The sequence below is a fragment of the Aphis gossypii genome, chromosome X, assembly GCF_020184175.1.
Source record: "Aphis gossypii isolate Hap1 chromosome X, ASM2018417v2, whole genome shotgun sequence".
Taxonomy (NCBI): Eukaryota; Metazoa; Arthropoda; class Insecta; order Hemiptera; family Aphididae; genus Aphis; species Aphis gossypii.
This window is the reverse complement of record NC_065533.1, coordinates 36,533,808-36,558,429: the sequence shown is the minus strand read 5'-3', so window position 1 is coordinate 36,558,429 and position 24,622 is coordinate 36,533,808. Positions and strand designations below refer to the sequence as shown.

Below are 24,622 nucleotides of genomic sequence, written 5' to 3'. Positions count from 1 at the left end.
ATAAAGTGCCCGGCATGAAATTGTCACAAATTATATAAATTGTATACACTCATCAGTCAAGGGAAGGGTGCATTGGCAGCAAAGTTGGACAGATCAGTTTGTAGGTAGAACGTGCCCTGGTAAGTTTCTCTAATAATCGAGGTGCATCAATATATATTTTCTAAATACAATTTATATATTTTATTAGTTATTGATCTTTTTATAAAATATAAAAAAATATTGTATCTACATAATAAATAATCAATTAACACATTAAATATAATTTTAAATACTTATTAAGTTATAATGTAAATACCTACTGTGACTTATGATATGAATAAAAATATCCAATTAAGAATACTTCTTAAAATTATAATAATTACTATAATCATATCGAATTAAGATTGGTACCTATAACATTTTACTTGTATATTTGACTATACAATATGTATGTTGAATGTATATATTATATACAAAATATTTATACTTCAATTACAATTTAAAATGTAATTAATTTATTAAATATCCCTTAAATTAGTATAAGAGTTTTAAATAGTTTTTAGAGCCAATAAAAGGATTACTTATCTTTAAAATAATTTAAATTGTAACAAAGAGAAAAATATAAAAAAAATTGGAGAATGTTTAGAAAATAATAGTACAACAAAATACCAGTTGAATTTGATCAATGAAATATAAAAACAATGAAAAAAAAGAAAAATAAACAATAAAAATATTAAAAACTGTAGGCTTCTTTGTATCTATGCATCTACTTAATACATGCTATAATCAGTTTTAATTTAAGATTCTGAGTGGAGTGATGAATGTATTGATTTAACAATGATATGTGTGATATGAATTTTTTTTTTTTGTACCTGTCAGACTTTTTTGCATTTTACCTGTTTTTGAATCAAAATCAGTCTTATTGTATAAAATTATATTTTAGCTATTATATTTTATACTGAGTGATACTTTTATCGATCTACACTCATTATTTAAAAATCTATTAACGGTTTTGAAGATTTTTATATAGTACACACTTATCAATAAAAATCATAACCATTTTTGTTTTTAATATATATTTATTTAAGTTTATTTATTTTACTTTTTTGAATAACAAAATGTATTTTTAATTTTATATTCTAAAACATAATATTTTTCTGAGTAGGTATTTTAACAATTGGTTAATGAATTATAACTTAATAAGTATTTAAAGTATTGGTAAGCGGAGACTAACATAATGTAAGATATTATTGTCATATTATGACCATACCACACCTTTTCACTCACATAACACTGATTCATTAACCACTTATCCAAATTTCGATTTTTTTTTTTTTAAATTTATATGATAAAGTTATTTCAAATTTACACTAAAATATATTTTCTTTGTGAAATAATGATCAAATTCTTTAAATGAGATTGATGATTAAGTACCTATTTAAATGAGATTATTTTTTTGAGGGAAGTGTATAAAATATTAATTATAACAGGAAATAGGTACATTTTTGTCATACCACTAAATTGTTTAAATTTCATTAGTCATTCTATAGAATAAGGAACATTTAAATATCTAGCTAGGTACTTATGGACTATAGCAGATAAATCACATTCTACACTAATAGCTAATAGTGTGTCATTTTGGGTTACTTATTGTTGAATATAAATTGTTGTTCTTTATATATATGTACCTTTTAATGCTTTTAATGTTTATTTATAATAGGTAAATTAACAATAGGTACCTACATACATTCTATACTAGTAGGTATAAAATAGGTAGGTACTTTCCGCGACGAGTATACTGTCCGTTGGGCATAGGTACAATTAAGTTAATTAAGAAAATACGATTTGTAGGTAGGTATACAAAACCAATAACTACTCAGAAAATCGATTTTGTATTGTTAGTGTAACTGAATACAGAATAATTGTAGGTACTTTAAATGGTCATAAAATGTTTTCATTAGCAGTATTATAGGTACACAGAAAAATGCTCACTTTTTCTATGCATTTTATTATATATTATTTCGTCAAATAGTTTGATAATTTCATAAGTTGTTCATTTACCAAATTAAATATAGATACGGGCCGAGAGCGTAATGCAATTTTACGCGAGCTTGGATACCAAAATAAATGCTTATTTTACCATCACTATCTAACCTGGGTGAGTAGTGGTTTCAAACAGCAGTAATTGAGGTTGTCGAGGAAATACTGGAAAACCATGTGACGTCTGTTATGCAAAAGTGTAAGAGTGTAAGAATGTGTATGTGTGTGTGTACCAAGAACTAAGAACAAATAGGTAAAATGGCAATTCGGTGATAAATATAGGAATAAATGTACTCTGTACTGTAATAAAATAATAAATAAACTACGGCCCTGTTGGCTCAACAAGTAAAAATGTAAATTGTATAATAATAATAAAGACTAAAGACTAAATAATACCTAAAGAAACTACAATTTATGTATAAATTAATAATAGGTAATAAATTGTAATATAAATATAAATATTTTATTCATGTGAATTATATTATCTTGGTACTTTGTACTTACATATGTAAATATGTTATTTACCTACTCTGTGATAATATTTCTAATATCATAATTTATTATCTTATAAGATTGTTTGCTTAACATTTCAAATATAACAATCTATATAATTATAATATAAAATCCAAATACCACTGACTGACTGATCGCTGTATCTAAAAAACTACGCGACGTACGGACTTGAAATTTGGAGTATAGGTTCTTCTCATATTTTCACCGTGCAATAAGGAGGGATTTTCAAAAATGTTGCGTTTTAGTGGAGTAATTAACAATTATAATTATTCACCGCCAATACGTATTGTGAGGCACGGCGGCCCACGGGTCTCCAGCTACCTGCAATCTATCCTTTTTGTTCGTCGTCGTGTAGATTAGAATACCTAATGATTCCGTGAAGTTTATCGATAAAGATAATCTCGTGCATCGCGCGTACACCAATACTCCTATCTATACTACTAAATAAAATTAAGTCGTTTTTTTTTCGGGATAACATTGTATACTACATTGATGTATAACATTTCATCAATTGAGAACGGCTGGACAGATTTCGCTCTTTCTTTTTTTGTTTGGGTCGTAATTGCCAAGAGAAGGTTCTCATGTAAGAAAAAGTTATGAAAGTTGCACGGAAAATTAAAAAAAAATACAATGAAAAATAAAAAATACCGACAACTACTATTCCTATAATTATTATTATTATTATTATTACTATTTTAATTTCGGTAGGTAACCATGGTAACAATTTTTTTGTTATTATTATTTATTTTCCCCGTTTTTGTAACATTTTTCACTGATGATTTGCTCCTATTGGTCGCAGGAGAAGGTGCTTATGTAATACAATTTTAAGAAAATCCACCAGAAAAGTTCGGAATCTGGGTGTAAAAAACAACAACAACTGTCACTGCAGTTGTTCAGCAAGAAAATAAACTTTATTAAGGTCGCTATTGATTATGAATGAATATAATAGTTATAGACCTGTTGTTATATTTTGTTAAAACCATAACAACAAAAAAAAGAATTAGCGAAATAAGTCAATGTCCACAGTAAATTTCAAATTCACTGCAATAGACTAACATAACAAGTTATACCAAGTTTTATTGTTTTACCAACAGGCAAAAATATAAAAACCACGAGATGGCACATTATTATATTTTAACCACCGTAGTAAAAAAAAAAAAATGATATAACTTTGAAACTTAGAAAAAAAAACTTAACTTTCTAACTTAGTGTTAGAAATTATAAACTTACGTACACATCTCGCGGGGTCATATATATATATTATCTATATGATAATATACTGCTCGCATAATCATAAGAGAGTCCCACGGCAATGATGACTAAAATATTATTATGACTTGAGTAACTCATTGACTAATAAACGCAGAGCTTGAACAATGATAGATCGATGCTTGCAATTTACACGGTACATTCGTAAAATCGTAGGTACCACAAATTTAGTGTGCATTAAGAGAGCATTTTACAAAATTCGCATATTAAAGTGGTGCTTTCACAAGATTTTTGAGAATCAAAACGGTCAATGAAAATATCTAAGTTTTGAACACCGTTAAACCGAATATTAAATAACAAATTAATCAAAATTCGAATCATATTATATAGAAAAGGCATTTTTAACGGGCAACGAAGTGCAAAACGAAGTAATACGAAGTCTGCCGGGTCAGCTATTATTATTATTAATATAATATAAAAAAAATCTCGGTTTTCACCTGAGGTGACTTTTGCCCAATAATAATAATCCCTATGGTGATTATTGATTGGTACCCACTGCCCACCACTACTACGAATATTATAACATTTATAACTAATTTATAATAATACAAATAATAATAATAATACTCGTAATTTTTAAAGAAGCGAACATAACACAGTACAGATATTGAACATCTAAAAGTTACGAAGTCTGTGATAAATAAAGGCCCGGATTTTTATGTAAGAATTATTGCATAAATGTATGCACTTAAAAATTAAAAAATATACAAATAGAAATCTTTAAAAGAGACTAAACATAAAAAAAAAACTATACAATATATTATAGTATGTGAAAAAAATACAATTTACATATCACTATATCAGTATACTTCTGCTTACTAATGTGTACAAACTAATATAAATATTAGCAGGTTTATCTACCTACTGTTTAATTAAATAAATGCAAAATTAATAAAGGAAAGTTTAAAATTAATTTTAGAAACAATATCAATATGAAGTTACAAAATGTGATTTTATATTTTCAAATTGGGAATTTGAAAATAATTAAAATATATAATATATATATATAAATATTTATGTATATATTTAATTTTTTTTTTTAATTCCCTAGGTTGTTACGTTACAGCCGTACGTATCATAGATTTATATTCTAAAAAACTTTTCTCCGCTTAATATTCTCCAAATTTTTATAATTTTAAAATACTCAGAATTCTTCAATAAAATACATGCATTAGTTTAGCAAATTCAAGCGAATCAGATCAAAAAATAAAAATAAATCATCTACTGTTCATAAATAATTCAACTTAAATGCAATTACAATATAGAAATATGCTATGTATAGACATTTTTACTCAAATACCTATGCAAAAATATGTAAAAAAATATATATAATTGAAAAATATAATACATTATTTAAATTTAAAATAAAGCTAGGTAAATTATACAAGAATATGCATTTTCATATAAATCTAGACTTTAGTGATACGTTGGTCTTAGCTCGTTGTGCATAATATACTATTAGACAATCTTCATAGTATCCAGCGCTACGGTAGTGGTGCGAAGCTAAGTAAAAAAAAAAAAATAGCGGAGTAGTCATTAACAACATATAATAACAGGACACCGAGTTTTAACATTGAAAAATCGTCCTAATTTATGTCAATTCTTTGCCAAGCTCTATAGGGCAAACGGCTGAACATATAAAGTAGTATGAGGTATCAATCGATCAGAAATATTGTGCAGGTGGGAACAGAGGAATTCGCTAGCAAATTGGTTAGATAGTTTGTAAGTTATAAGCAAAAATGTTCAAGCACTTTAAGACCGATTTTGCGTACGGAACAGTTGGGATCGATAAGCGGTGGGTCGGGGAACGAAAATATCGTAAATATCCCCCGACCCGCCGCTTATCCATTCCCACTACTCTCATCGCGGCGGCGGCGGCGGCAGCAGGACGGACGATATTATTACTCTATGGTGACAACTGACAATTCCGAATGGTACAAAACTACAAACATAGTGACATTAAATTCTATGTTTAATGATATATTACAAGAAATATTAATAGAAAATGTTAATTGTAGTGCTTGCAATAGAGTGGCGAATCATGTGTAGAACATACAAATAATTAATACCCACTAATATTTATTTTTTCAAATTCAGCTTTGGAATAATTTTAAAAATAAAATACAAAATCTTGTGATTAATTCATTACCTGTTGCAACTATTAGGGTCGATGGCCAATCATATACTCTAAATTCTGTGATTTGCCATCATGGTCCGCTATGTACCATTATACATCAATTATTAAACACAGTGGAAAAGAATAAAAGATGTCTACATTATAATTATGGAAAAAAAAAATTAGTCAGAAGGCAGCGGTTATTAAAGATTATTATTATAGAATATCAGATAATTAACACATCAACATTAAAAATAGTTGATATCACACCAAAAACACTTCGTTATAACTCCGTGTAAAAAAAGCTAAGTTAAAAAAAAAAAATTAGTAATGATTAAATCTTTAAAAGACGTGATATAATATGGAAATTAAGTAAAATGCCATTTTATAATATTAAAAATAACCTATGATGACAATTAATAAGATCAATTGTAGTGTTAAATACTTAGTCAGCATATTGTTGATACATTATTAATTACTGTAAATACTGTAGTGGTTACTTAATTGTATTTGTTTAAGTATACTACGTCCTGTCAAATAGTTAAACATAATAATATGTTGACTAAGTATATAACATAACAATTGATCTTATTAATTGTCATCAGAGGAATTTGTAATATTATAAAATGCCATTTTACTAAATTTCCATATTATATCACGTCTTTTAAAGATTTAATCATTACTTATTTTTTTTTTTTAACTTAGCTTTTTTTTACACGGAGTTATAACGAAGTGTTTTTAGTGTGATATAATTATCACGTATGTAACTCGCGAGAGTACGAGACCTTACCGTGCCTTTCAAATTATTACTATTATTACTTTTATTTTTTTTTTTTTTGGAGTGATCTCATGGGTATTTTTTTTAAGCTGTATTATGTATAAATACACAATAATAACATTGAAAAATCAAAGGGGATTCAAACATTCAAATCACCTGTTACGATTGAACAACTAAAAATTAAAGCTATATTACACACACACTAATAAATATTTAATATGTATATTTATTTATTTATAAATAAGTTACGACGAATGGGAGAAATTTGAATAATTTTATATTACACTTATAATACTCTACACATTTAATTTTGGGCGATATAGAAAAATTATAAATAATAACATTAAATGTTCTCTATTTTATAGTTCATGATAATAATACTATGTATATTATGTCTATGTCCCATGAAAACATTATAATTTTCAGAACATTATAAAGTAATTTACCAGCCCTAAAAAACTAAGCCCACTGATGATTGATTTTTAAATTAAAATTTAACATTTTTTAACTGTAAGACGAAACCACAAAACACATAAATTTCTTCAAGTATTAAACCTGTAAACGTTTTACCGTTTTATAAATAAACTGATAAATAGCGCTACAGAATCATAGATAAAATCAGTTACGGTAAAATATTGTCATTGTAAATGTAATACACAAATAGGTACCAGTATGGGTATATGTACGAAACGTCTGAAACTATACAGCTGTTTTAAACCCAATTTCCTTGATAATTCTAATAAAAACACAAGAATAGTTATTAATGTAAGCGAAAATCAGAAACAAGATATAATTATCACCATTTCCAAACTGTCTTATTAGTTATTATACACCCTGTATACTAGCTATTATCTATTTTACTTTAACTTATAATGCTACATATTATTATAAAATATAATAATTTAGTTTTTTTTTTTTAAATTCCTAAGATATTTTATGTATAAAATTATTATTAGTCATTAGCCATTAGTAATTAAAACACATTTAATTACTTTATCGGTTTGATATTTAATCTGTTTTTAATACTTTAAATGGTTCTTGAATTTGTTTCATAATATTCATGGCAAAATGTGTCTATAATATATTTAAATATTTATATTTTTTTAGTGTAGAATTCATTATTGTATAAAAACAAATCGATTTTAGTTTGTAGGTGAAAATTCGAATCAGCGGTTTTTCAGGTTTTTGCTTGTACCTAGGGTTAGGTACCTACCTATGCAAACAAGTACCTACTACTATTTTTAAATTTATCAATTTTTATTTTTATTTTTTGTAGCTTTTATATCCCATTTTACAGTCTTTTCTAGCTCAATTTCTTAGTGTAACCTTTACTAAATCTGTTGTCCATCCATCTTTTACCCTAAAGATAGCGATATATCGGCATATTTGTGATAATTAGTTATTACACCTTTTTAATATTCATATTATTATGAAAATAAAATTTCATATTATTATTATTATTTTCTTTTAAATACATATAAAATAGTATTTTCTTTGTTTAAATTTCAATGTTATTACATTATTTAGGTTTAGTTTTAGTTTAAGTAATTGATAAATTTGCGCTGTGTATTGTGAGTTATGATTGAATTTTATTTATTACTACTTTATTAAGCTGTCCCTTTCGACCTAGACCGTGCTAATAGAAAAATTATGCTAGATTTTACAATTAGGTTGCTTTTAGTGCAAAAATAATTTTAATAAAAAAAAATATCTATTATACTATCGGATAAATAATTATATACCTTGAACTGATTTGTATTTAACTAAAAAATCCTTACTATAAATAATAATTTATGCATTCAATATTAATTTAAAAATTATAATATTTTCTAACGCGTCTTCGCTCACGTATTACGCCCCATTTTTTAAATTTTAGGTATACAAAAAAACTTTAATATTTAAATTGATTGCTTCTAATAATTCTGTATAAATAAAACTATTAGATTTTTGGTTAAATGTATAAACATTAAACATATAATTTTTTTTTGAGCTTATCGAGAGCAAGCAACATAAAACACGTACATCAATAGTTAGCTTCCCAACTTTATCCTAACAAATCTGACCCAGTGCCAATATTAAGTAAATTTTTAGAAACTAATCGCAACCGACATCAAAAAATTTGCAACCTATTATACCTACATCATAGCAAAAATTGTTATTTAGATTTGGGGGCTAGCTTCACCCTAGGGGGCAGCTATTTTAATAGCATTTTCTTACGTTTGTTTATTATTATTGTTTAAAAAATTGTAAGATTTCTAAATTTTAGTTGTTTAACTTTGACATATTTTAAATAAGGTTCAAAGTTGGATTAGATCAGGTTAACTTCTAGTCAATATATGAGGTCAACATAATCAAATTTTTCGAAAGTATACTACAATATTAATCAATTATCACTAATATTATTATTTTATAAACATTTACCAATTTGATAACTTACAATAGTATATAATATAAATAATATAAGCCTGTCTCGTTATCAAAACCGGTTTTAACTTAATCCGTAATACTGTTGTTGTGTTGGAGACTTGAAGTAATGGTATATGATTAATACTGAGTATCGCAGGAAATCACAAGTGATGGGCGCAGTATGGGTCAAACGTGATTTATGTATAACGCTTACCTATATATTTATTTTTCTAAAAGCATTTTCCAATAATACAGATTTCTAAATGGTTTTTAGTTTTTTACAGAGAAAATATCTATTATATGTAAGATTCATTCGGTTAAGGTTAGGATACCAATACGTCATCTACTATACTTATCTAGTCTCTAATTATCTAAAACGTTCAGTAATATATTTTTAATGATTTACTAACTATAACAATTTTTAAATTTTTGTTTTACAAACTAATTTATAACAAGTATAATTATTATGACGATACAAGGTATAGTACACAAGGAATAAATTGAATATTTTATTAGACAAAACAATAATTGTTTAGTACCTAGACAACAAAATATGATGAATTATGAACAATTTCAATTTCAATTTTCATTGTTCTTAAGTTATAGATCTTATTAATTATTATCATTTCAACTTGAATTGGTTTGGTTGCGGTCATAAAATATATAATTGTTATTTTAATACGTCATGATAGATTATTGATAATATATAAACAATAAATTGTGTTTAAATAATTTAAAAGTTTAGATATTAAGAAGTATGAATTTTTATTATAAAAATAAATAGATAATATATACATTTTCTAAAAGGGAAAAGACCGACGCCCCTTAGTTTCCCTAACTTTGATCAACATCCATTTATAGAACTGTCTGTATCCATATAATTATGTCAATTTTATAGGAATATTGTGCATATTGTCAAATAAAGTAATTATTATTGTATAAAATTTAGCGCTACCATACACCGAGGGCTCTCCCATGGAAGGGTGTGGTGATGGGGGTGTAAGCGTGGTATGGGAAAGAGAGTGGTCGACGGGGTGGGAGGTCCGTCTGGTCTGTCCGATATCTTGGTGCCATCCAACCGACGACGCGTAGTACGATACGACCAGTCGAACGCGCGCGAGACACACCGAACGACGTGACTAAATAGTTTGCTCTTCTATTCGCCAATCGTCTTTGACTCCGTCGTCTATGGTACGCTAATCGCGTAGGACTTATATAATAATAATATTATTTTTATTATAAATATAAATATAAATTTAAACGGTTTTGAGCCAAATAAATGGCGATCATCTTGCAGTGGCCTCGGGTGTTCTTAGTGATGGCGCTGTTCCTGTGGCTGCAGTCCATGGTGGAAGCCGCTAATTACCGACTGTTGGTGTTACACACCAACGACATGCACTCGCGGTTCGATCAGATTGACGAGACGGGTGGCGCGGAATGCACATCGACCGGCCGACCGTGTTACGGCGGTTTCGCGCGGCTCAAGACGGCCGTCGACCAGGAGCGCCGAAACGCCGATGCCGACGGCGCGCTGTTCCTCAACGCCGGCGACACATTTCAGGGCACGGCGTACTACACGCTCCTCAAGTGGCACGCCGTCGAGCGCATGATCGGGACGCTTGGCATCGACGTCATGGTGAGTGCGCGACCGACCGGATCGTCGTCTTAGATTTTATTTGTCTATATGATACACTATAATAAAAGAACTTTACCTGCAGTATAATAGACTATAATGTAATCTGTTACAGTGTTTAGGAAATCACGAATTCGACGACGGCGTGGAAGATGTTGCATCGTACATACGAAACATAACTATCCCAGTAGTGGCTAGTAATGTAGATCTAACCGACGAACCATCATTAGCCAGTCAGCCGAATTTGATGAAATCTAAAGTTTTGACTGTAAATGGTCGTAAAATTGGAGTTATCGGATACTTGACACCAGAGACATCGGTGAGTATTACACATAATTACCAATATATGTATACATATTTATATAATAATATTTAGTAGTATTTATTTTGTATTTATTTATTTCAACTTACAATATATTACTACATGCATGTTATATAATATTTACATATTTCTATATTAAGTTGATACCTACTCCCGATAAGCAAAGCTTGTGGTGGGAGTAGGGAGTCTTTTACATAATTATTTACATTTAAATACAATTAATAAGTATAGGTATAGCCTTAATTAATTTTTTTTACATAATAAAACATAATAACTTATTGATAATATCTATAACAAAACAAATCAAAATAAAATCTATAATAATAATGAGACAATATAGTCAAACGATCGCATGTACATATTTTTAATTGCTAATTTAAATATATTTATATTGTATATGTGTGTAATGTCTGTAGGGAGTTCATGACGTTTCTTATATGAACGATGTTCGATAAACATTAAAATTATTATAAAATTATACGGGCTAATTCTTTTAGCTTAATTCTTTTTTGGTTAATTAATATAATTTAGTCTTGAAAACATTGAAAAAATAATAGTTTGAAGTCATAATAATTATTACCGTCTATAAGGGTAGGCGAAAAAACAAACCCGACAATGAATAATGGATAAGAGATTGAAAGGAATAAGTTTTTAAAAGCACGCATCGTTTCCGTATGAACAAAGATTTTCGTTTACCCCTACTTTTATTTTAGCCAAAACGTAAAAATGTCTGTTTCTCATTAAAGTACATTAAATCAATTACCTATCTAATACTTTTATTAGCCAAGTATAAAAATTGTAAAATACATTACACATCGCAATACTTTAAATAGTTAAACTGTGTACTCACATTTACCCATACATATAGTTTGTGACAGTGGCGTAGACATGATTTCTGAAAGGGTGGACATAGCTTAATAGGAGGGGAAATTGGAAAATCCCCCACCCTCTCAAAACTTTTTACTTAAGTAGTAAAATATTTATCAATTAGAAACAATAAATATAATTTTAATTGATTCAAAATTCACATCAAACACAAGATAAGCTATAAATTATAATAAAGTATAAATAATCATAGTCGTCATCGACCATTTCAAGCAAATAAACATAACATTGCTATAAATAAATCCAAATAAAATTATAATGGAATTCAGTTTTGACAAAATTGTTAAAGTTCAATAGCTCGATTGATCATAATTTATAAAATAATAAAGTATTACATTATTGTGCAGAGTGCAAACTAAACATTCCAAGCAAAAACAAAAAATAATAATACCAATGGGGAGATCTGACCCCCCACGCCCTCCTTGTATACATCACTGGTTTGTGATGATTTCGGATGACCCATACACCATGTAAATTAATCTTATTGTGAAATGTGAATTATATCAAATATATATTTTTAATAAAATTTGTAATTAGTGAACGTAAAAACCAAGTATTTTAATGATGGGATTTAAATTTAATTTTGCATACAAATTAGTAGATACAAATAAATATTTTAAGATTCCTTTGATTATTTCTGTTCAATAAAACCATTTACTGTAGGTAGGTACCTAACTATTCACGTTGATGGCAATAATAATTTTATTAGTAAAACGGGTGTAATATAATGCACTTATTCAATTTTGTAGTCTTTATCTATTTTATTTTAACACCATACATTTTATAAATGTATTAGGTACTTTAGAATACAATTTTAATGGGCTCTGTATACTATAATATTAATTGACAAAAAGTAGCAGCTGCTAGCAAAAGAATAGCACTTTAATATCTATTGATGATAGGTACTGTGGATACTAAATGGTTTTTCAACAATTAGAATTTAGAAAGAATCAGATTTGGCGGAAATGATTATAACTTCCGTTCTTAATGAGTGTATTAAATACATGAATACAAGAGCGAAAACGAAAGTATAATAAGGAATAATAAACACAATTACACACAACTTTAATATTAACAATAAGACGTGTGCTAAAAGGATATTAAGATAACAATAATAATCCTTCCACTCTTAGTACAGTGTATCGGGTAGATATTTTCATTGTTTAATATGTGTTTAGGTAGGTAGGTACCTACTATTATTTTTCTCCTCTTTTGATATTGTCCTATACATAGTTATACACCTATAGAAATACAGATACTAGTAAGATACTTATCTTTATTATTGTTACTTTTATAACTTATTCTCAACTTCAATAATAATATAAATATAAGGATGAACATTTTAATCTTATACTCAAGAAATTTTAGAATTCAATGCGATTTAAAATAATATAAAAAGGACATATAAGATGGAATCAAATAGTGCGCAGTATTTTTTCACGTTATAAGTGAATTATTTTGTTCAAAATAAAGGAATGTCAAGAGAATATTGACTGACCGTTTTTAGGGCTTGGTTTGTTTATTTTTGTATTGTGTGCCAAAAACCTTGGATAAGATATGTAGGAGTATATTATATTCGTATTTCGCATCCAGTCATACCTATATATCTTATACGAGTTTCTAACCGTTTGTGTTTCGTCGATGGTGGTAATTTTGTTATTAAAATTTTGTTATAGTTGGTATTTGATCTGTAAATTTCTGTTTTTAGTATAGTTCGAGTTTTTCTGTTTTACTTGATTGTAATGACGTTGTACAATAATCTACGTTCAAGTAATATTAAATGACATATATATTACATATTTACATACCTGTATAGTGTATACCTAATATTTATTCATAAACTGGGTACCTACCAGAACAGTTGCATAGGTACTTATTGTATGTAATGAATCTCGCTGTGTACCTATCTACATCTACATCTACATTATTTTATAAATACTTACCGTAACAGTAAGTTATGTTTAGAATTTTTGTAGGTAGGTACCTTAGACGTAATGAAAATTGAAAATTGTAATGTATTTTATGCTACTATAATGCCGTGTTATTTACCATTTTAGATTCTGAACGAAGTGATGAATGTATTGATTTTACAATGATGTGTGTTTTTTTTTTTGTTTTTTTTTTTGTGTCTGTGTACAGCATAACTAGTCGAAATAATGCTCGAATTTCAAACTATGGGGGTGGTTTCCGATGTAAAAGTGAATATCCTTGCTGCATTATACGGGTAAAAAGTTAACATTTTCCAACAGTTTTCAAAAAAATCGAGAAAAACAAAAAAAAAATGACGGAAAAACGGCAATTTTTACGCAAAACCAGTTTTCGACCAAATCGATTTTTTTTTATGGTTGTAATTCAAAAACTAATCACTGAAAATACTTAAAATTTTCACCAAATGTTAATGTCAGTGGTATCTGTATAAAGTTAAATTTTCAAAAAATTTTGACTTTTTTTGAGTTATTTATAGACCACTGAAATTTTCGATTTTTTTAAGAAATTTTTTTTAAAGTGTCGATAAAAAATTTTTGGATGACCAAAAAGTTTTGAAAATTTAATACAAGATTCCTTATGAGTTGTTTTTATTGTAGCTAAAAAAAATTAAAAATTGTTAGTCACAATTTCTTTTTATAAGCGTTTATAGTTCAAATTTTTACGAAATCTGTTGAAAACGCGAAAATTTGAAAGTAATTTTGAAGTTGAAAAATCATAAAATATTTTGTGTTCATAACTAAGGATTAAAATTTTAACACTAAGTTTTCCTTCAAGTAGCTATAGAGAAAACTCATAACATCATTATAGGAAAAATTTTATGTGCGTTTGACTTTTAAATTTTTACGAAATAGCGTAACGACAACGATTTATCCCAAACGATTTTAAATATTTGTTATTATTCAAAAAGTATAAGTCGTAGATACTTGAAAATTTTACCAGTTATTTAGATTGACATTTTCTTTACATGATTTAATTTTCAAAATATTTTGAGTTTTTTTGAGCTATTTATAGACAACTGAAATTTTCAATTTTTCCGAAAAATTTTTTTGAAGTGTCGATAAAATTTTTTTGGCCATATCAAAATACTTGAAAATTTTATACAAAGTTCCTCATATGTTATTCTTATAGTGATTAAAAAATTATAAGAATACATAGGCACAATTTTTTTTTTTATTAGCATTTGAAGTTCAAATTTTGACGAAAATTCGTCAAAATTATGAATATTTGCAAATTATTTTGTAGGTATAATTCATAAAAATATTTGTATAGGTAGCTAAGAGTTGAAAATTTAATACAAGATTTTTCATAAGATTAGTTTACAATAATTGTAAAAGAACTTAAATTTTGGTGTATTCAGGCCATTAAAACATAAACTACCTTTTTCACCAACCACTGGAAATTATATCCTAGGCTGACAAATCATCTTCGTTCAGAATCGTTTTTCGTATACAATGATACCTATCATTGCATTCAAATTTAACCTACCCTAGTCCGAGGTCCACCCCACCCCCTAATGTACAGCAGAACGGTACCCACTTGCCCGCTTTTTTTTAATATTATTCTGTAGATTAATTATCTTCATTTAACTAGGTCTATTTTATCTCTTTGAAGTATGGTTTCAAATCGTCTGATGTAGGTAAATGTAATTTTCTTGGTTAATTTATTGTATAAGATGAATTCAATTAAATTATTTAGATTATTTAGTTTCAATACTATTTTATATAGAACTCTATAATCTTATTATCTCTGTAGAAAATCATTATATTTATAAAATAATAAATAGTAATAATTAGGTAGTAAAAAAATTTTAAGATTTTTCAGTGTTCTTGATATTTTCATTTATCTATGGAAATGTGTAAGTATTTGTTCATTAATATAATTTTTATATTTTTATTGCAAGTTATTCTTGTTATTATTATTATATACGTCAGACGAATAACTTTGTTAAAAATAAATATGGTTGTTAAAAGAGAACCGAATAGACATCTTTGATGCTTGTATTAATCTACTTGTTAACTCGTAGATGATAATTACTTACTCTTAGGACTTAGTATTTTGATTGAGACGTTTAAAATTTAGAGTGTAAGAGGTAAGAGATTTGTTATTATATTATTATGGTTGATTTTTAAAATATTTTTGAAGGTATTTTTATGCTGCGTATTATTGTTTTGTGTCATGATTTCGTTTGGTGGTAAAGTATAGCTATATCTGTTAAGCCGTTGGAATGTGCAGACTCTACCTGAACCACTATTCGAGGCCAATGTTAGGGTGGATAATTTATATTATTGTTCGGTCGTATTGGTTTTATCTGATCCATATATTTTATTGACGTGTACAATACAATACAATACACAAGCAGGTCTTTATGTCGCCAGTAGTTAAACATTAGAATATATATATTATAAATATATATTGCATTAGGAATAATTATGATAAAATGTTATTCACTAGTCTTCGAGAAATAAAAATAAAAGATTTGTATCAGGTTACATTATTATATAATTCTTAAGGCGATTGTAAACATTTGTAAACTCTCCCGGGTCTTCATTATTACAAATTAAATTCAATACAAATCATAAAATAAATCTAATATACATTTAAGTTTCATTTAAAAATAGTCAATCATATAATAATTATAGTAATATAAATTAATGTCTTTAGTTGCTATGATCTATAATATTATAGTCAAAATACAATAAAAAATAAAAATTCATAAAATAAATCTAATATACCTATAAGTATATAGCCTATATATATACCTATATACCTATTGTCGTATACGCCGATTACTCGGACGTATACCAAAATAAAGTTAAACACAAAATAACGCAAAAGAAGAACTTTATTTAAACACGACGTCCGGTGGTGATCGAGTCACACGATCACCACCACTGACTACCTTTGCTGTCTTAGCCATCTCACTTATATATTACACTTACAATCGAATTACTATCGATTGTTCTACATTTTCCTATTACTACGTTAAATTTACAATTATAGATACTATGATTATTGTGTAATTGTTATTTTAACCCGATTAGTAAATTATTAAACAAATTTATTTACATTTCTTATTATTATATCTTGCTTACTATGCTAACTGTAATATAAAGTTTACTGGCACCGAATTGCACAATTGTTATTTTAACCTATTTCTGTGAATAATTAACTATTGCTTAACTTATTGAATTTTACTGTTTTACTTATTATCTATAGTTTTTCTTAACTTATTTCTTACGTACTAACATCTCTTATAAAATATTCATACATATAATACAACACTATAGGTACCTACTTATAATATAATAAAATAAAACATTTTAAATTACATTTTTTCGATAATATAAACACATAGATTTTAAAAAACGTATTGTACCTATCTATTTTTTGTCTTTATAATCTAGTATTCTTCAGGTATAGTTTCTTCTTTATTTTTGTGTGACTGTTTTGACTTGTTATGTTTAGTTTAGCGGTTCCCAATCTATGAGCCGCAGTCTACTTGTGAGCCGCGAACTTGGCGCTATGCCGCTAAGGTAGTATGGTACTTGGCCGTGAACCATATAAAAATATAATATATATAATACAAAAATATTATAAATGTATATTTAAAATAATATTATTATATATTTTTGTTATATACCTAATCATATTTCTGGTTATAATACCTAATATTTAATCAATATTAATTACAGTGTACAATAAATGTACAATAATTAACGGTATCGAACTTTTGAATAGGTATAGTTTTATCTCATATTATATATTATATGCATATGAATACCCGGGAGAGTTTACACATTTACTTCAGTTAAACATAATATTGACCCTGAAGAGTTTATCATCAGGAGAGTTTATTATTTTTAAAAATCGGTAGAGTTTATCACCACCCAATCGTTACGTTTAAATTCGTTAATCTACAGTGTTTATGAGATTTATTAAATCCGTAAATAGTAAATCATCAGACATTTGACATTAATGAACATGAAAATTCTTAACCGGGGTTTTGATTAAAATCTATATTTTTAAGGTTATAACACGAGTGGGTAACGTGAAAATTTTGCCGGAAATTCCATCGATTGTAGCTGAGGCAAAACGTCTGAAAAACGATGGTGTGGACATTCTCATAGCGCTTGGACATTCCGGTTTAGAAATTGATACACAGATAGCCAGAGACGTCGAAAACATCGATTTGGTGATTGGTGGACATTCACATTCATTTTTGTACACAGGTAAATTATAAACATATTTAATATTTGTCATTGTGTTGTATGGGTTATACATATATTTGTAATACAGTATTTATATACAAAATATATAAAAAATATTATGCTAATTAATTAAAAATTCAGTACTCAATAGTCCCATATTTATTGCGGTTAAACAAAATATAACCATTATTTACTAAAGGGTGTGAAAAATTGTAAAATTATATAATATGTTGTATTTTTGAAATTTGTAGGAGTATTCCTATGTATATATTATATTATATTATTATCCTAATTATTATTATAATAACAATAATTAATTTTATAAACTGACAATTATCAAATTTTGAAAAATTTCTTTTTTTGTAAATCATAGCATACGGTAAAGCTATTTGTCTTATATTATATTAAAACTTGCACTAAAATATTCTCATAACATTTTTGATTAAAAATACTGATTTTCTAATTAATTGACAGTAATTTAAAGGTTAGGACAAGGTTAGATTAGGTATTTAATTAACTCAAAATATCTGGAAATATGGTAAATGTCAATAATTATAGAAGACGCTGAAAAATAAATTTTGCCACAACAGATTGATTTACAATAAGAATGTATTAATAACATACCAAAAAATATTTATCCGACACACACCTAGCCCTTCTTATAAAGAATTAAGATAAAAAAAAAGTCGGCAAGTGGGTACCGCTCTGCTGTACATTAGGGGGTGGGGTGGACCTCGGACTAGGGTAGGTTAAATTTGAATGCAATGATAGGTATCATTGTATACGAAAAACGATTCTGAACGGAGATGATTTGTCAGTCTAGAATATTAACGTTAGATATAAATATAAACAATTTTATGAATTTTGAATTACAAAATAATTTGCAAATATTCATGATTTTGACGAGTTTTTGTCAAAATTTGAACTTCAAATGCTAATAAAAAAAAAATTGTGCCTATGTATTCTTATAATTTTTTTATCGCTATAAGAATAACTTATGAGGAACTACGAGTATGTATTAATTTTTCAAATATTTTGACTCTGCCAAAAAAATTTTATCGACACTTCAAAAAAAATTCTTAGGAAAATTGAAAATTTCATTTGTCTATAAATAGCTCAAAAAAAGTCAAAATATTTTGAAAATCAAATCACGTAAAGCAAATGAAAATCTAAATAACTGGTAAAATTTTCAAGTATCTACGACTTATACTATTTGAATAACAACAAATATCAAAAATCGTTTGAGGCTAAACCGTTATTTAACGCGGTTTTGTAAAAATTTAAATTTCAAACACTCATAAAAATATTTTGTCTGAATCCGGTAGAGTTTTTTTTACAGATATTTGAAGAAAAATTTATGGAGAACCTTGTACCAAATTTTAAAAACTTAGTTATAAAAGAAAAAATTTTTACGATTTTCCAACCACAAAATTACTTGCAAATTTTCGCAATTTTGACATATTTCGTATAAATTCGAAGTTTAAGCACTTATAAAAAAAATTGTAACTAACGATTTCGGATTTATTTTTATCAATTTAAGAACAACTTATAAGAAACCTTGTATTAAATTTCCAAGATTTTCTGGTCAGCCAAAAATTTTTTATCGTTATTTAAAAAAAAAATATTTAGAAAAATTGAAAATTTCAACTGTCTATAAATAGTTAAAGCAAAATAAAAAATTCGATTTTGACGAAAACTGGTTTTGCGTAAAAAATTCCGTTTTCTCTCATTTTTAAGGGTTTTTCCCGATTCATTTAAAAAATATTTAAAATTTTTTACTTTTGACCCCCTAAAGTGCCAACTAGATTCAATTTCCTTTTCAAAGAGGGGCTGAAGTTAAAAATCTAATCATTTTTACTGCTCCAAATGTTGTCGATAGACACAAAAAAGAAAACACACATCATTGTAAAATCATTACATTCATCACTCCGTTCAGAATCTAAAATATTTAAGATTTACCTAATAATATAATATATTTTTACGATAATTATAATAATGCAATGATATATAATATAATATAATATATACTTATTTTTATTTGAATTAATATATTTTATTGTGAGGTTATTTTACTCATTTATTTTATTTATTTTAATTATTATTAAAATAATAACACATTTGTTTAAATTTTAAATAACAGCGTATAATATTATTTAATATAATATGTTTGCTATTTTGTATCTTTTTTATAAGGTATCCTGAAACAAGTTTTAATATTATAACTATAAAAATAATATGATTATCTAAAGAAGTTTATAATTTTTTTATAAATGTACTTTGGTAACTTATACCTTAAATCAACTTTTCTCTATAGTTATTTTAATCACATAAAAAAAATACCACGTATGTATTTTAGATAAAACCCGTCAGAAGGTATGTTATAATATGACATCACGCGTAAAACATGACTTATATATATATATTATACATTTTAAACATCGAAGTGATTGTTTGCCAACAATTTTTAAATCACTAAAATTATTCTTTTTAAGCATTATATTGTTACATAATAAAAAAATAGGTTTTCTTATTTGTATAATCCTTTAAATGCGGTTATTTTCTTTCAAAGGAAATCCACCAGACATTGATAAACCAGTTGGTCCTTATCCTATTTGGGTGGAACAACCAAACACCAACAGGAAGGTACCCGTCGTCCATGCATATTATGCCACAAAATATTTGGGTAAATTGTGGATGGAGTTTGATGAAGCCGGTGAAGTTGTCAGAAGTTATGGGAATCCGATCTTATTGGATTCCAAAATCGAACAAGGTATAATCACTACTATATTTAATATAGTATCATAAAATACATTTTAATTCTTATACCTACGGATTTACGATTTGAAAATGAGTCAGGCATTACAATGTTGCAAAATCTTTCAAAAAGCATCTCAATGTACCCTAGAAGTACATTATGCAGTAGGCGCCCCTTTATTGTAAAATATATACACCACTTAGCAAATTTCGTTCATATTATTTAAATGGATTTTTTAAATTTCAACACTAGTTTATTCAATTTCCGGAAGCTTGTAAAACAGATTTTGCAAATTCTAATACATTATATATAAAATAAAAATGGAAAATTTGTAGCTATATATTTTGATACCTACCCATTTTTAAGTGTTAAATCTTAAATGTGTGTAGCGAGGCTACTTTAAAATAGCACTGTCAGGTAACATATTATTCTGTAAATGGAGTAGCAAAATAGGTAGTATATTCTTTCTTAAACTATGTATTAAGATTGTAATAAGAGTTCTGTTGTGAACTTAACGGACGTAACTTTGTTAAAATTGATGAGCATTATTATTATTTTTAACCATTATATAGTAAAACAGAACTATGACGAGGCAATAATTTACATTGTGTTGTTGTAGATCCCAAAGTATCGAATGAAGTAAAAGTCATGAGAAAAGTGATTGAGGAGAAAACCAATCAAGTGATTGGTTCGACAAGTGTATTCTTAGAAGGTAGCAATGAATACTGTAGGTTCAGAGAATGTAACCTGGGAAATTTCATAACGGACTCTTTTGTAGATTACGTGAGTAACCTAATAATAATAATAAAAAAAATCTATTGATAAAATATGGTAAAAATAATAATAAAAAATTATTGATGGATCATGTACAGAATATTCGAAATAATATCAAATCGTTTGATTTGAACAATTACTGGACCGACGCCCCTATAGCATTGTTACAAGCTGGAGGTATACGGACAAATATGAACAGCATGAACAAAAGAGGTAAGCCACATATAGATACAAAATAGAAATATATTAATTAAAACGTATTCGGCTTAAAATCAGTATATAACTTAATAATAATAATAACTTCTCTTACTTAAATCTATTTAAACACTTTATATTAAGTATAATTTAATTAATTAAAGTATATTTGTAATTATTTCTTATAGTTTATTTATTTATATATCATGTTCACCACTGTAAAGATGTTAGATGTCATACCACTATTTATCACTAAACATTTATTATTATGTATAGATTTTATCACCTGCAGTAGCGTCCATAGAATACGTTTAGGGGGGAGGGTGTTACCATTCATATATGTATAAAAAATGTTATTAATATAATATTCCACAAAAGAAATTATTATATGTGGGGGGTTTAACCCCCCTCCCCCGTAGGTACACCACTGATCACCTGGATTATTATATATTGTATTAATATGTGTATATTGTATATTTTTATTTATATACCTATATATATTATGTGTGGGTGTTTGTGTTGTCCTTATTATGTTATATTTATAAAATCTATATAATTGTTGGTTTATTTACAAATATATTATTGTTATTTTATGTGAACGTTGTATATATTTAAGGTAACATCACTTTCGGCGATTTGCTGTCGTCGCTGCCATTTCAAGATGATATAGGTAAAATTACGACTAAGGGTTCAGATATTTGGACAGCTTTTGAGTATTCCGTTCGACGGTACAGTACAATGGTGGCTAACGGTGAATTTCTTCAAGTGTCAGGTAGATGAACAAAATCGGTGCAAACAAAAAATTTTTTGTATCTTTTTATTTTTTATCTTCTATTTTAAAATGCGCACATGACAATACGATCTATTTATGATTAATGATAATTTAACTATACGCTGTGATAAATGTTGCAATTAAATAAAAATGTATTATATATTTGCAATAAAATACAAGTTATTATTCAGTAATCTGACCACTCTAATACTCATTTTATAAATCATCCAACAGGATTAAAGGTCGTAATAGACTTTGGTCAGCCCAGTGGCAAGCGTGTGCAATCCATTTACGCGAGGTGTGGGAATTGCGCCGTGCCGGTATATGAGAAATTGAATTTAACCACAAATTACACTATAATCATAAGTAATTATCTGGCAGAAGGTGGAGATGGCTTCTCGTTCCAAAAAGTGGTTAAATACGAGAGTTTTAGTGAGTGTGAAACAAATTCAAAATTAAAGAAAAAAACATTTTTATTATTATTATTATAAATTTTATGCACGACGTTTGTTTATAAAATCAGGAAAAACAGATTTGAGCATTGTGGAAGAAGAGTTTCATGCAAAGTCACCAATACGGCCGGAAGTAGGTCAACGGATAGTGCTGCTCGGAATGGATGAGTTGATCAAGAAGCAAACAACCAACAAAGATAGCCAAACTGCTTTGGCATGCTTGTCAGATTTGACAATATTACTGTTAGCGTTTGTCGTGTTTGGTGTATTCGACTATTGGCTCGCTTACGAAAGATAATGATCGAGCCATATTATTCTTAACCTTTTCATTAGTTTTTTTTCTATTAATTTCTCATCTATACAGAAAAAAACTGTTACTATTATTATTAAAATGAAAATTCATGGTTTTGATATTTTTTTAAGTATTAATTTAAATATTTTATACAATTTGCTCGACAATAATAAATATTATGTACTTAAATATAATGAAAAATAAACATATTAAAGATATAAATATAAGTACATAAAACATTTATTGCCACTATAGTGTGATTAATGATTAATACCATGATTTGACCAATATGTCACTTACTTGTAAGTATATTTTTAGAGTTCGTAGGTCATAAATGCATATTTTAATAATTTTTTAGAATAAATGTCCGAGACTACCCTAATAACATACATAAAAATTTCACTTTATTTCCACTTATTACAAGTACCTATTGTGTATTATTTTTCTAAAACTAGTGGCAAATAAAATCAGCCTTTACAAAAATTAATATTTGAAACATTTAATGCTTGGAATTATGGAAGAATGTTTTTGAGATGGTCATGCATAAAATTACTTTAGGTAACTATCTAAACTATATCAATTAAAATAATTTATCAATTAATATTTAGATATTCCACAAATACTCTACTTTTGATTGTCATGTAACTTTTTTAATGTTGTGAAGTATTTAAAAAAAAAAAATTCAAATAATTTTAAGTAAGTTCTTACTCGAATACTTGCCTACTTTAAAAATTGTATAACATTTATCTTTATTATTGAACTAGACAAGTACGAGGTACATAATAAAGTATAATAATATACAATATGTATACCAGTCATCTATAATAATTGCAATATTAAAATTAAATAAAAAAAAAACAAAATAAGTAGGTACCTAAATAATTATAATAGAATTACATTCCTTAATCAGTTAGGTTTATACACCTACTCGTATACATATATAAACATAAAAAACCTATTTAAATAGTTACCTACTTATTTATATATGGTATAAGGTCCATCTGGATTTATGTTTTGAATATTTAACTTTTTTCTTGTCCGTCAATGGGTATCATGTTATGTAAATATTTTAAATTTTAATCTTCAATTCTAAGGAAGTTCTAATAGAGAATTGAATCTTGTTGACACTACGAAGTTAAAAGTAAAAATACCAAGTATTTTCAAACCAACTATAAAATATTTTTAAAAAAAATGGGGCTTTACATAAGTTCTTTTATAAAAAAATATACCTTTACATTTAGGTA

At 27.0% G+C, this 24,622-nt stretch overlaps 1 protein-coding gene across 1 annotated transcript; it reads left to right on the top strand.

Annotated features, from left to right (window-relative positions):
- The first annotated feature begins 10,235 nt into the window (after positions 1-10,235).
- LOC114128613 (protein 5NUC-like) lies at positions 10,236-23,558 on the top strand. Its single transcript, XM_027993166.2, has 9 exons — positions 10,236-10,737; positions 10,850-11,053; positions 17,958-18,159; positions 20,708-20,908; positions 21,513-21,676; positions 21,766-21,880; positions 22,479-22,634; positions 22,869-23,066; positions 23,158-23,558. The coding sequence occupies exons 1-9, from the start codon at positions 10,381-10,383 to the stop codon at positions 23,382-23,384; spliced, it is 1,824 nt and encodes a 607-aa protein (XP_027848967.2). The 5' UTR covers positions 10,236-10,380; the 3' UTR covers positions 23,385-23,558.
- Positions 23,559-24,622: the final 1,064 nt, after the last annotated feature.

What these genes read in the sequence shown, in the direction of transcription:
- LOC114128613 (XM_027993166.2), top strand. Translation starts at nt 10,381, where the DNA reads ATGGCGATCATCTTGCAGTGGCCTCGGGTGTTCTTAGTGATGGCGCTG. An exon ending in CGCTTGGCATCGACGTCATG is followed by an intron (nt 10,738 to 10,849) that starts GTGAGTGCGCGA and finishes AATCTGTTACAG; the next exon opens with TGTTTAGGAAATCACGAATT. An exon ending in GGATTCCAAAATCGAACAAG is followed by an intron (nt 20,909 to 21,512) that starts GTATAATCACTA and finishes GTGTTGTTGTAG; the next exon opens with ATCCCAAAGTATCGAATGAA.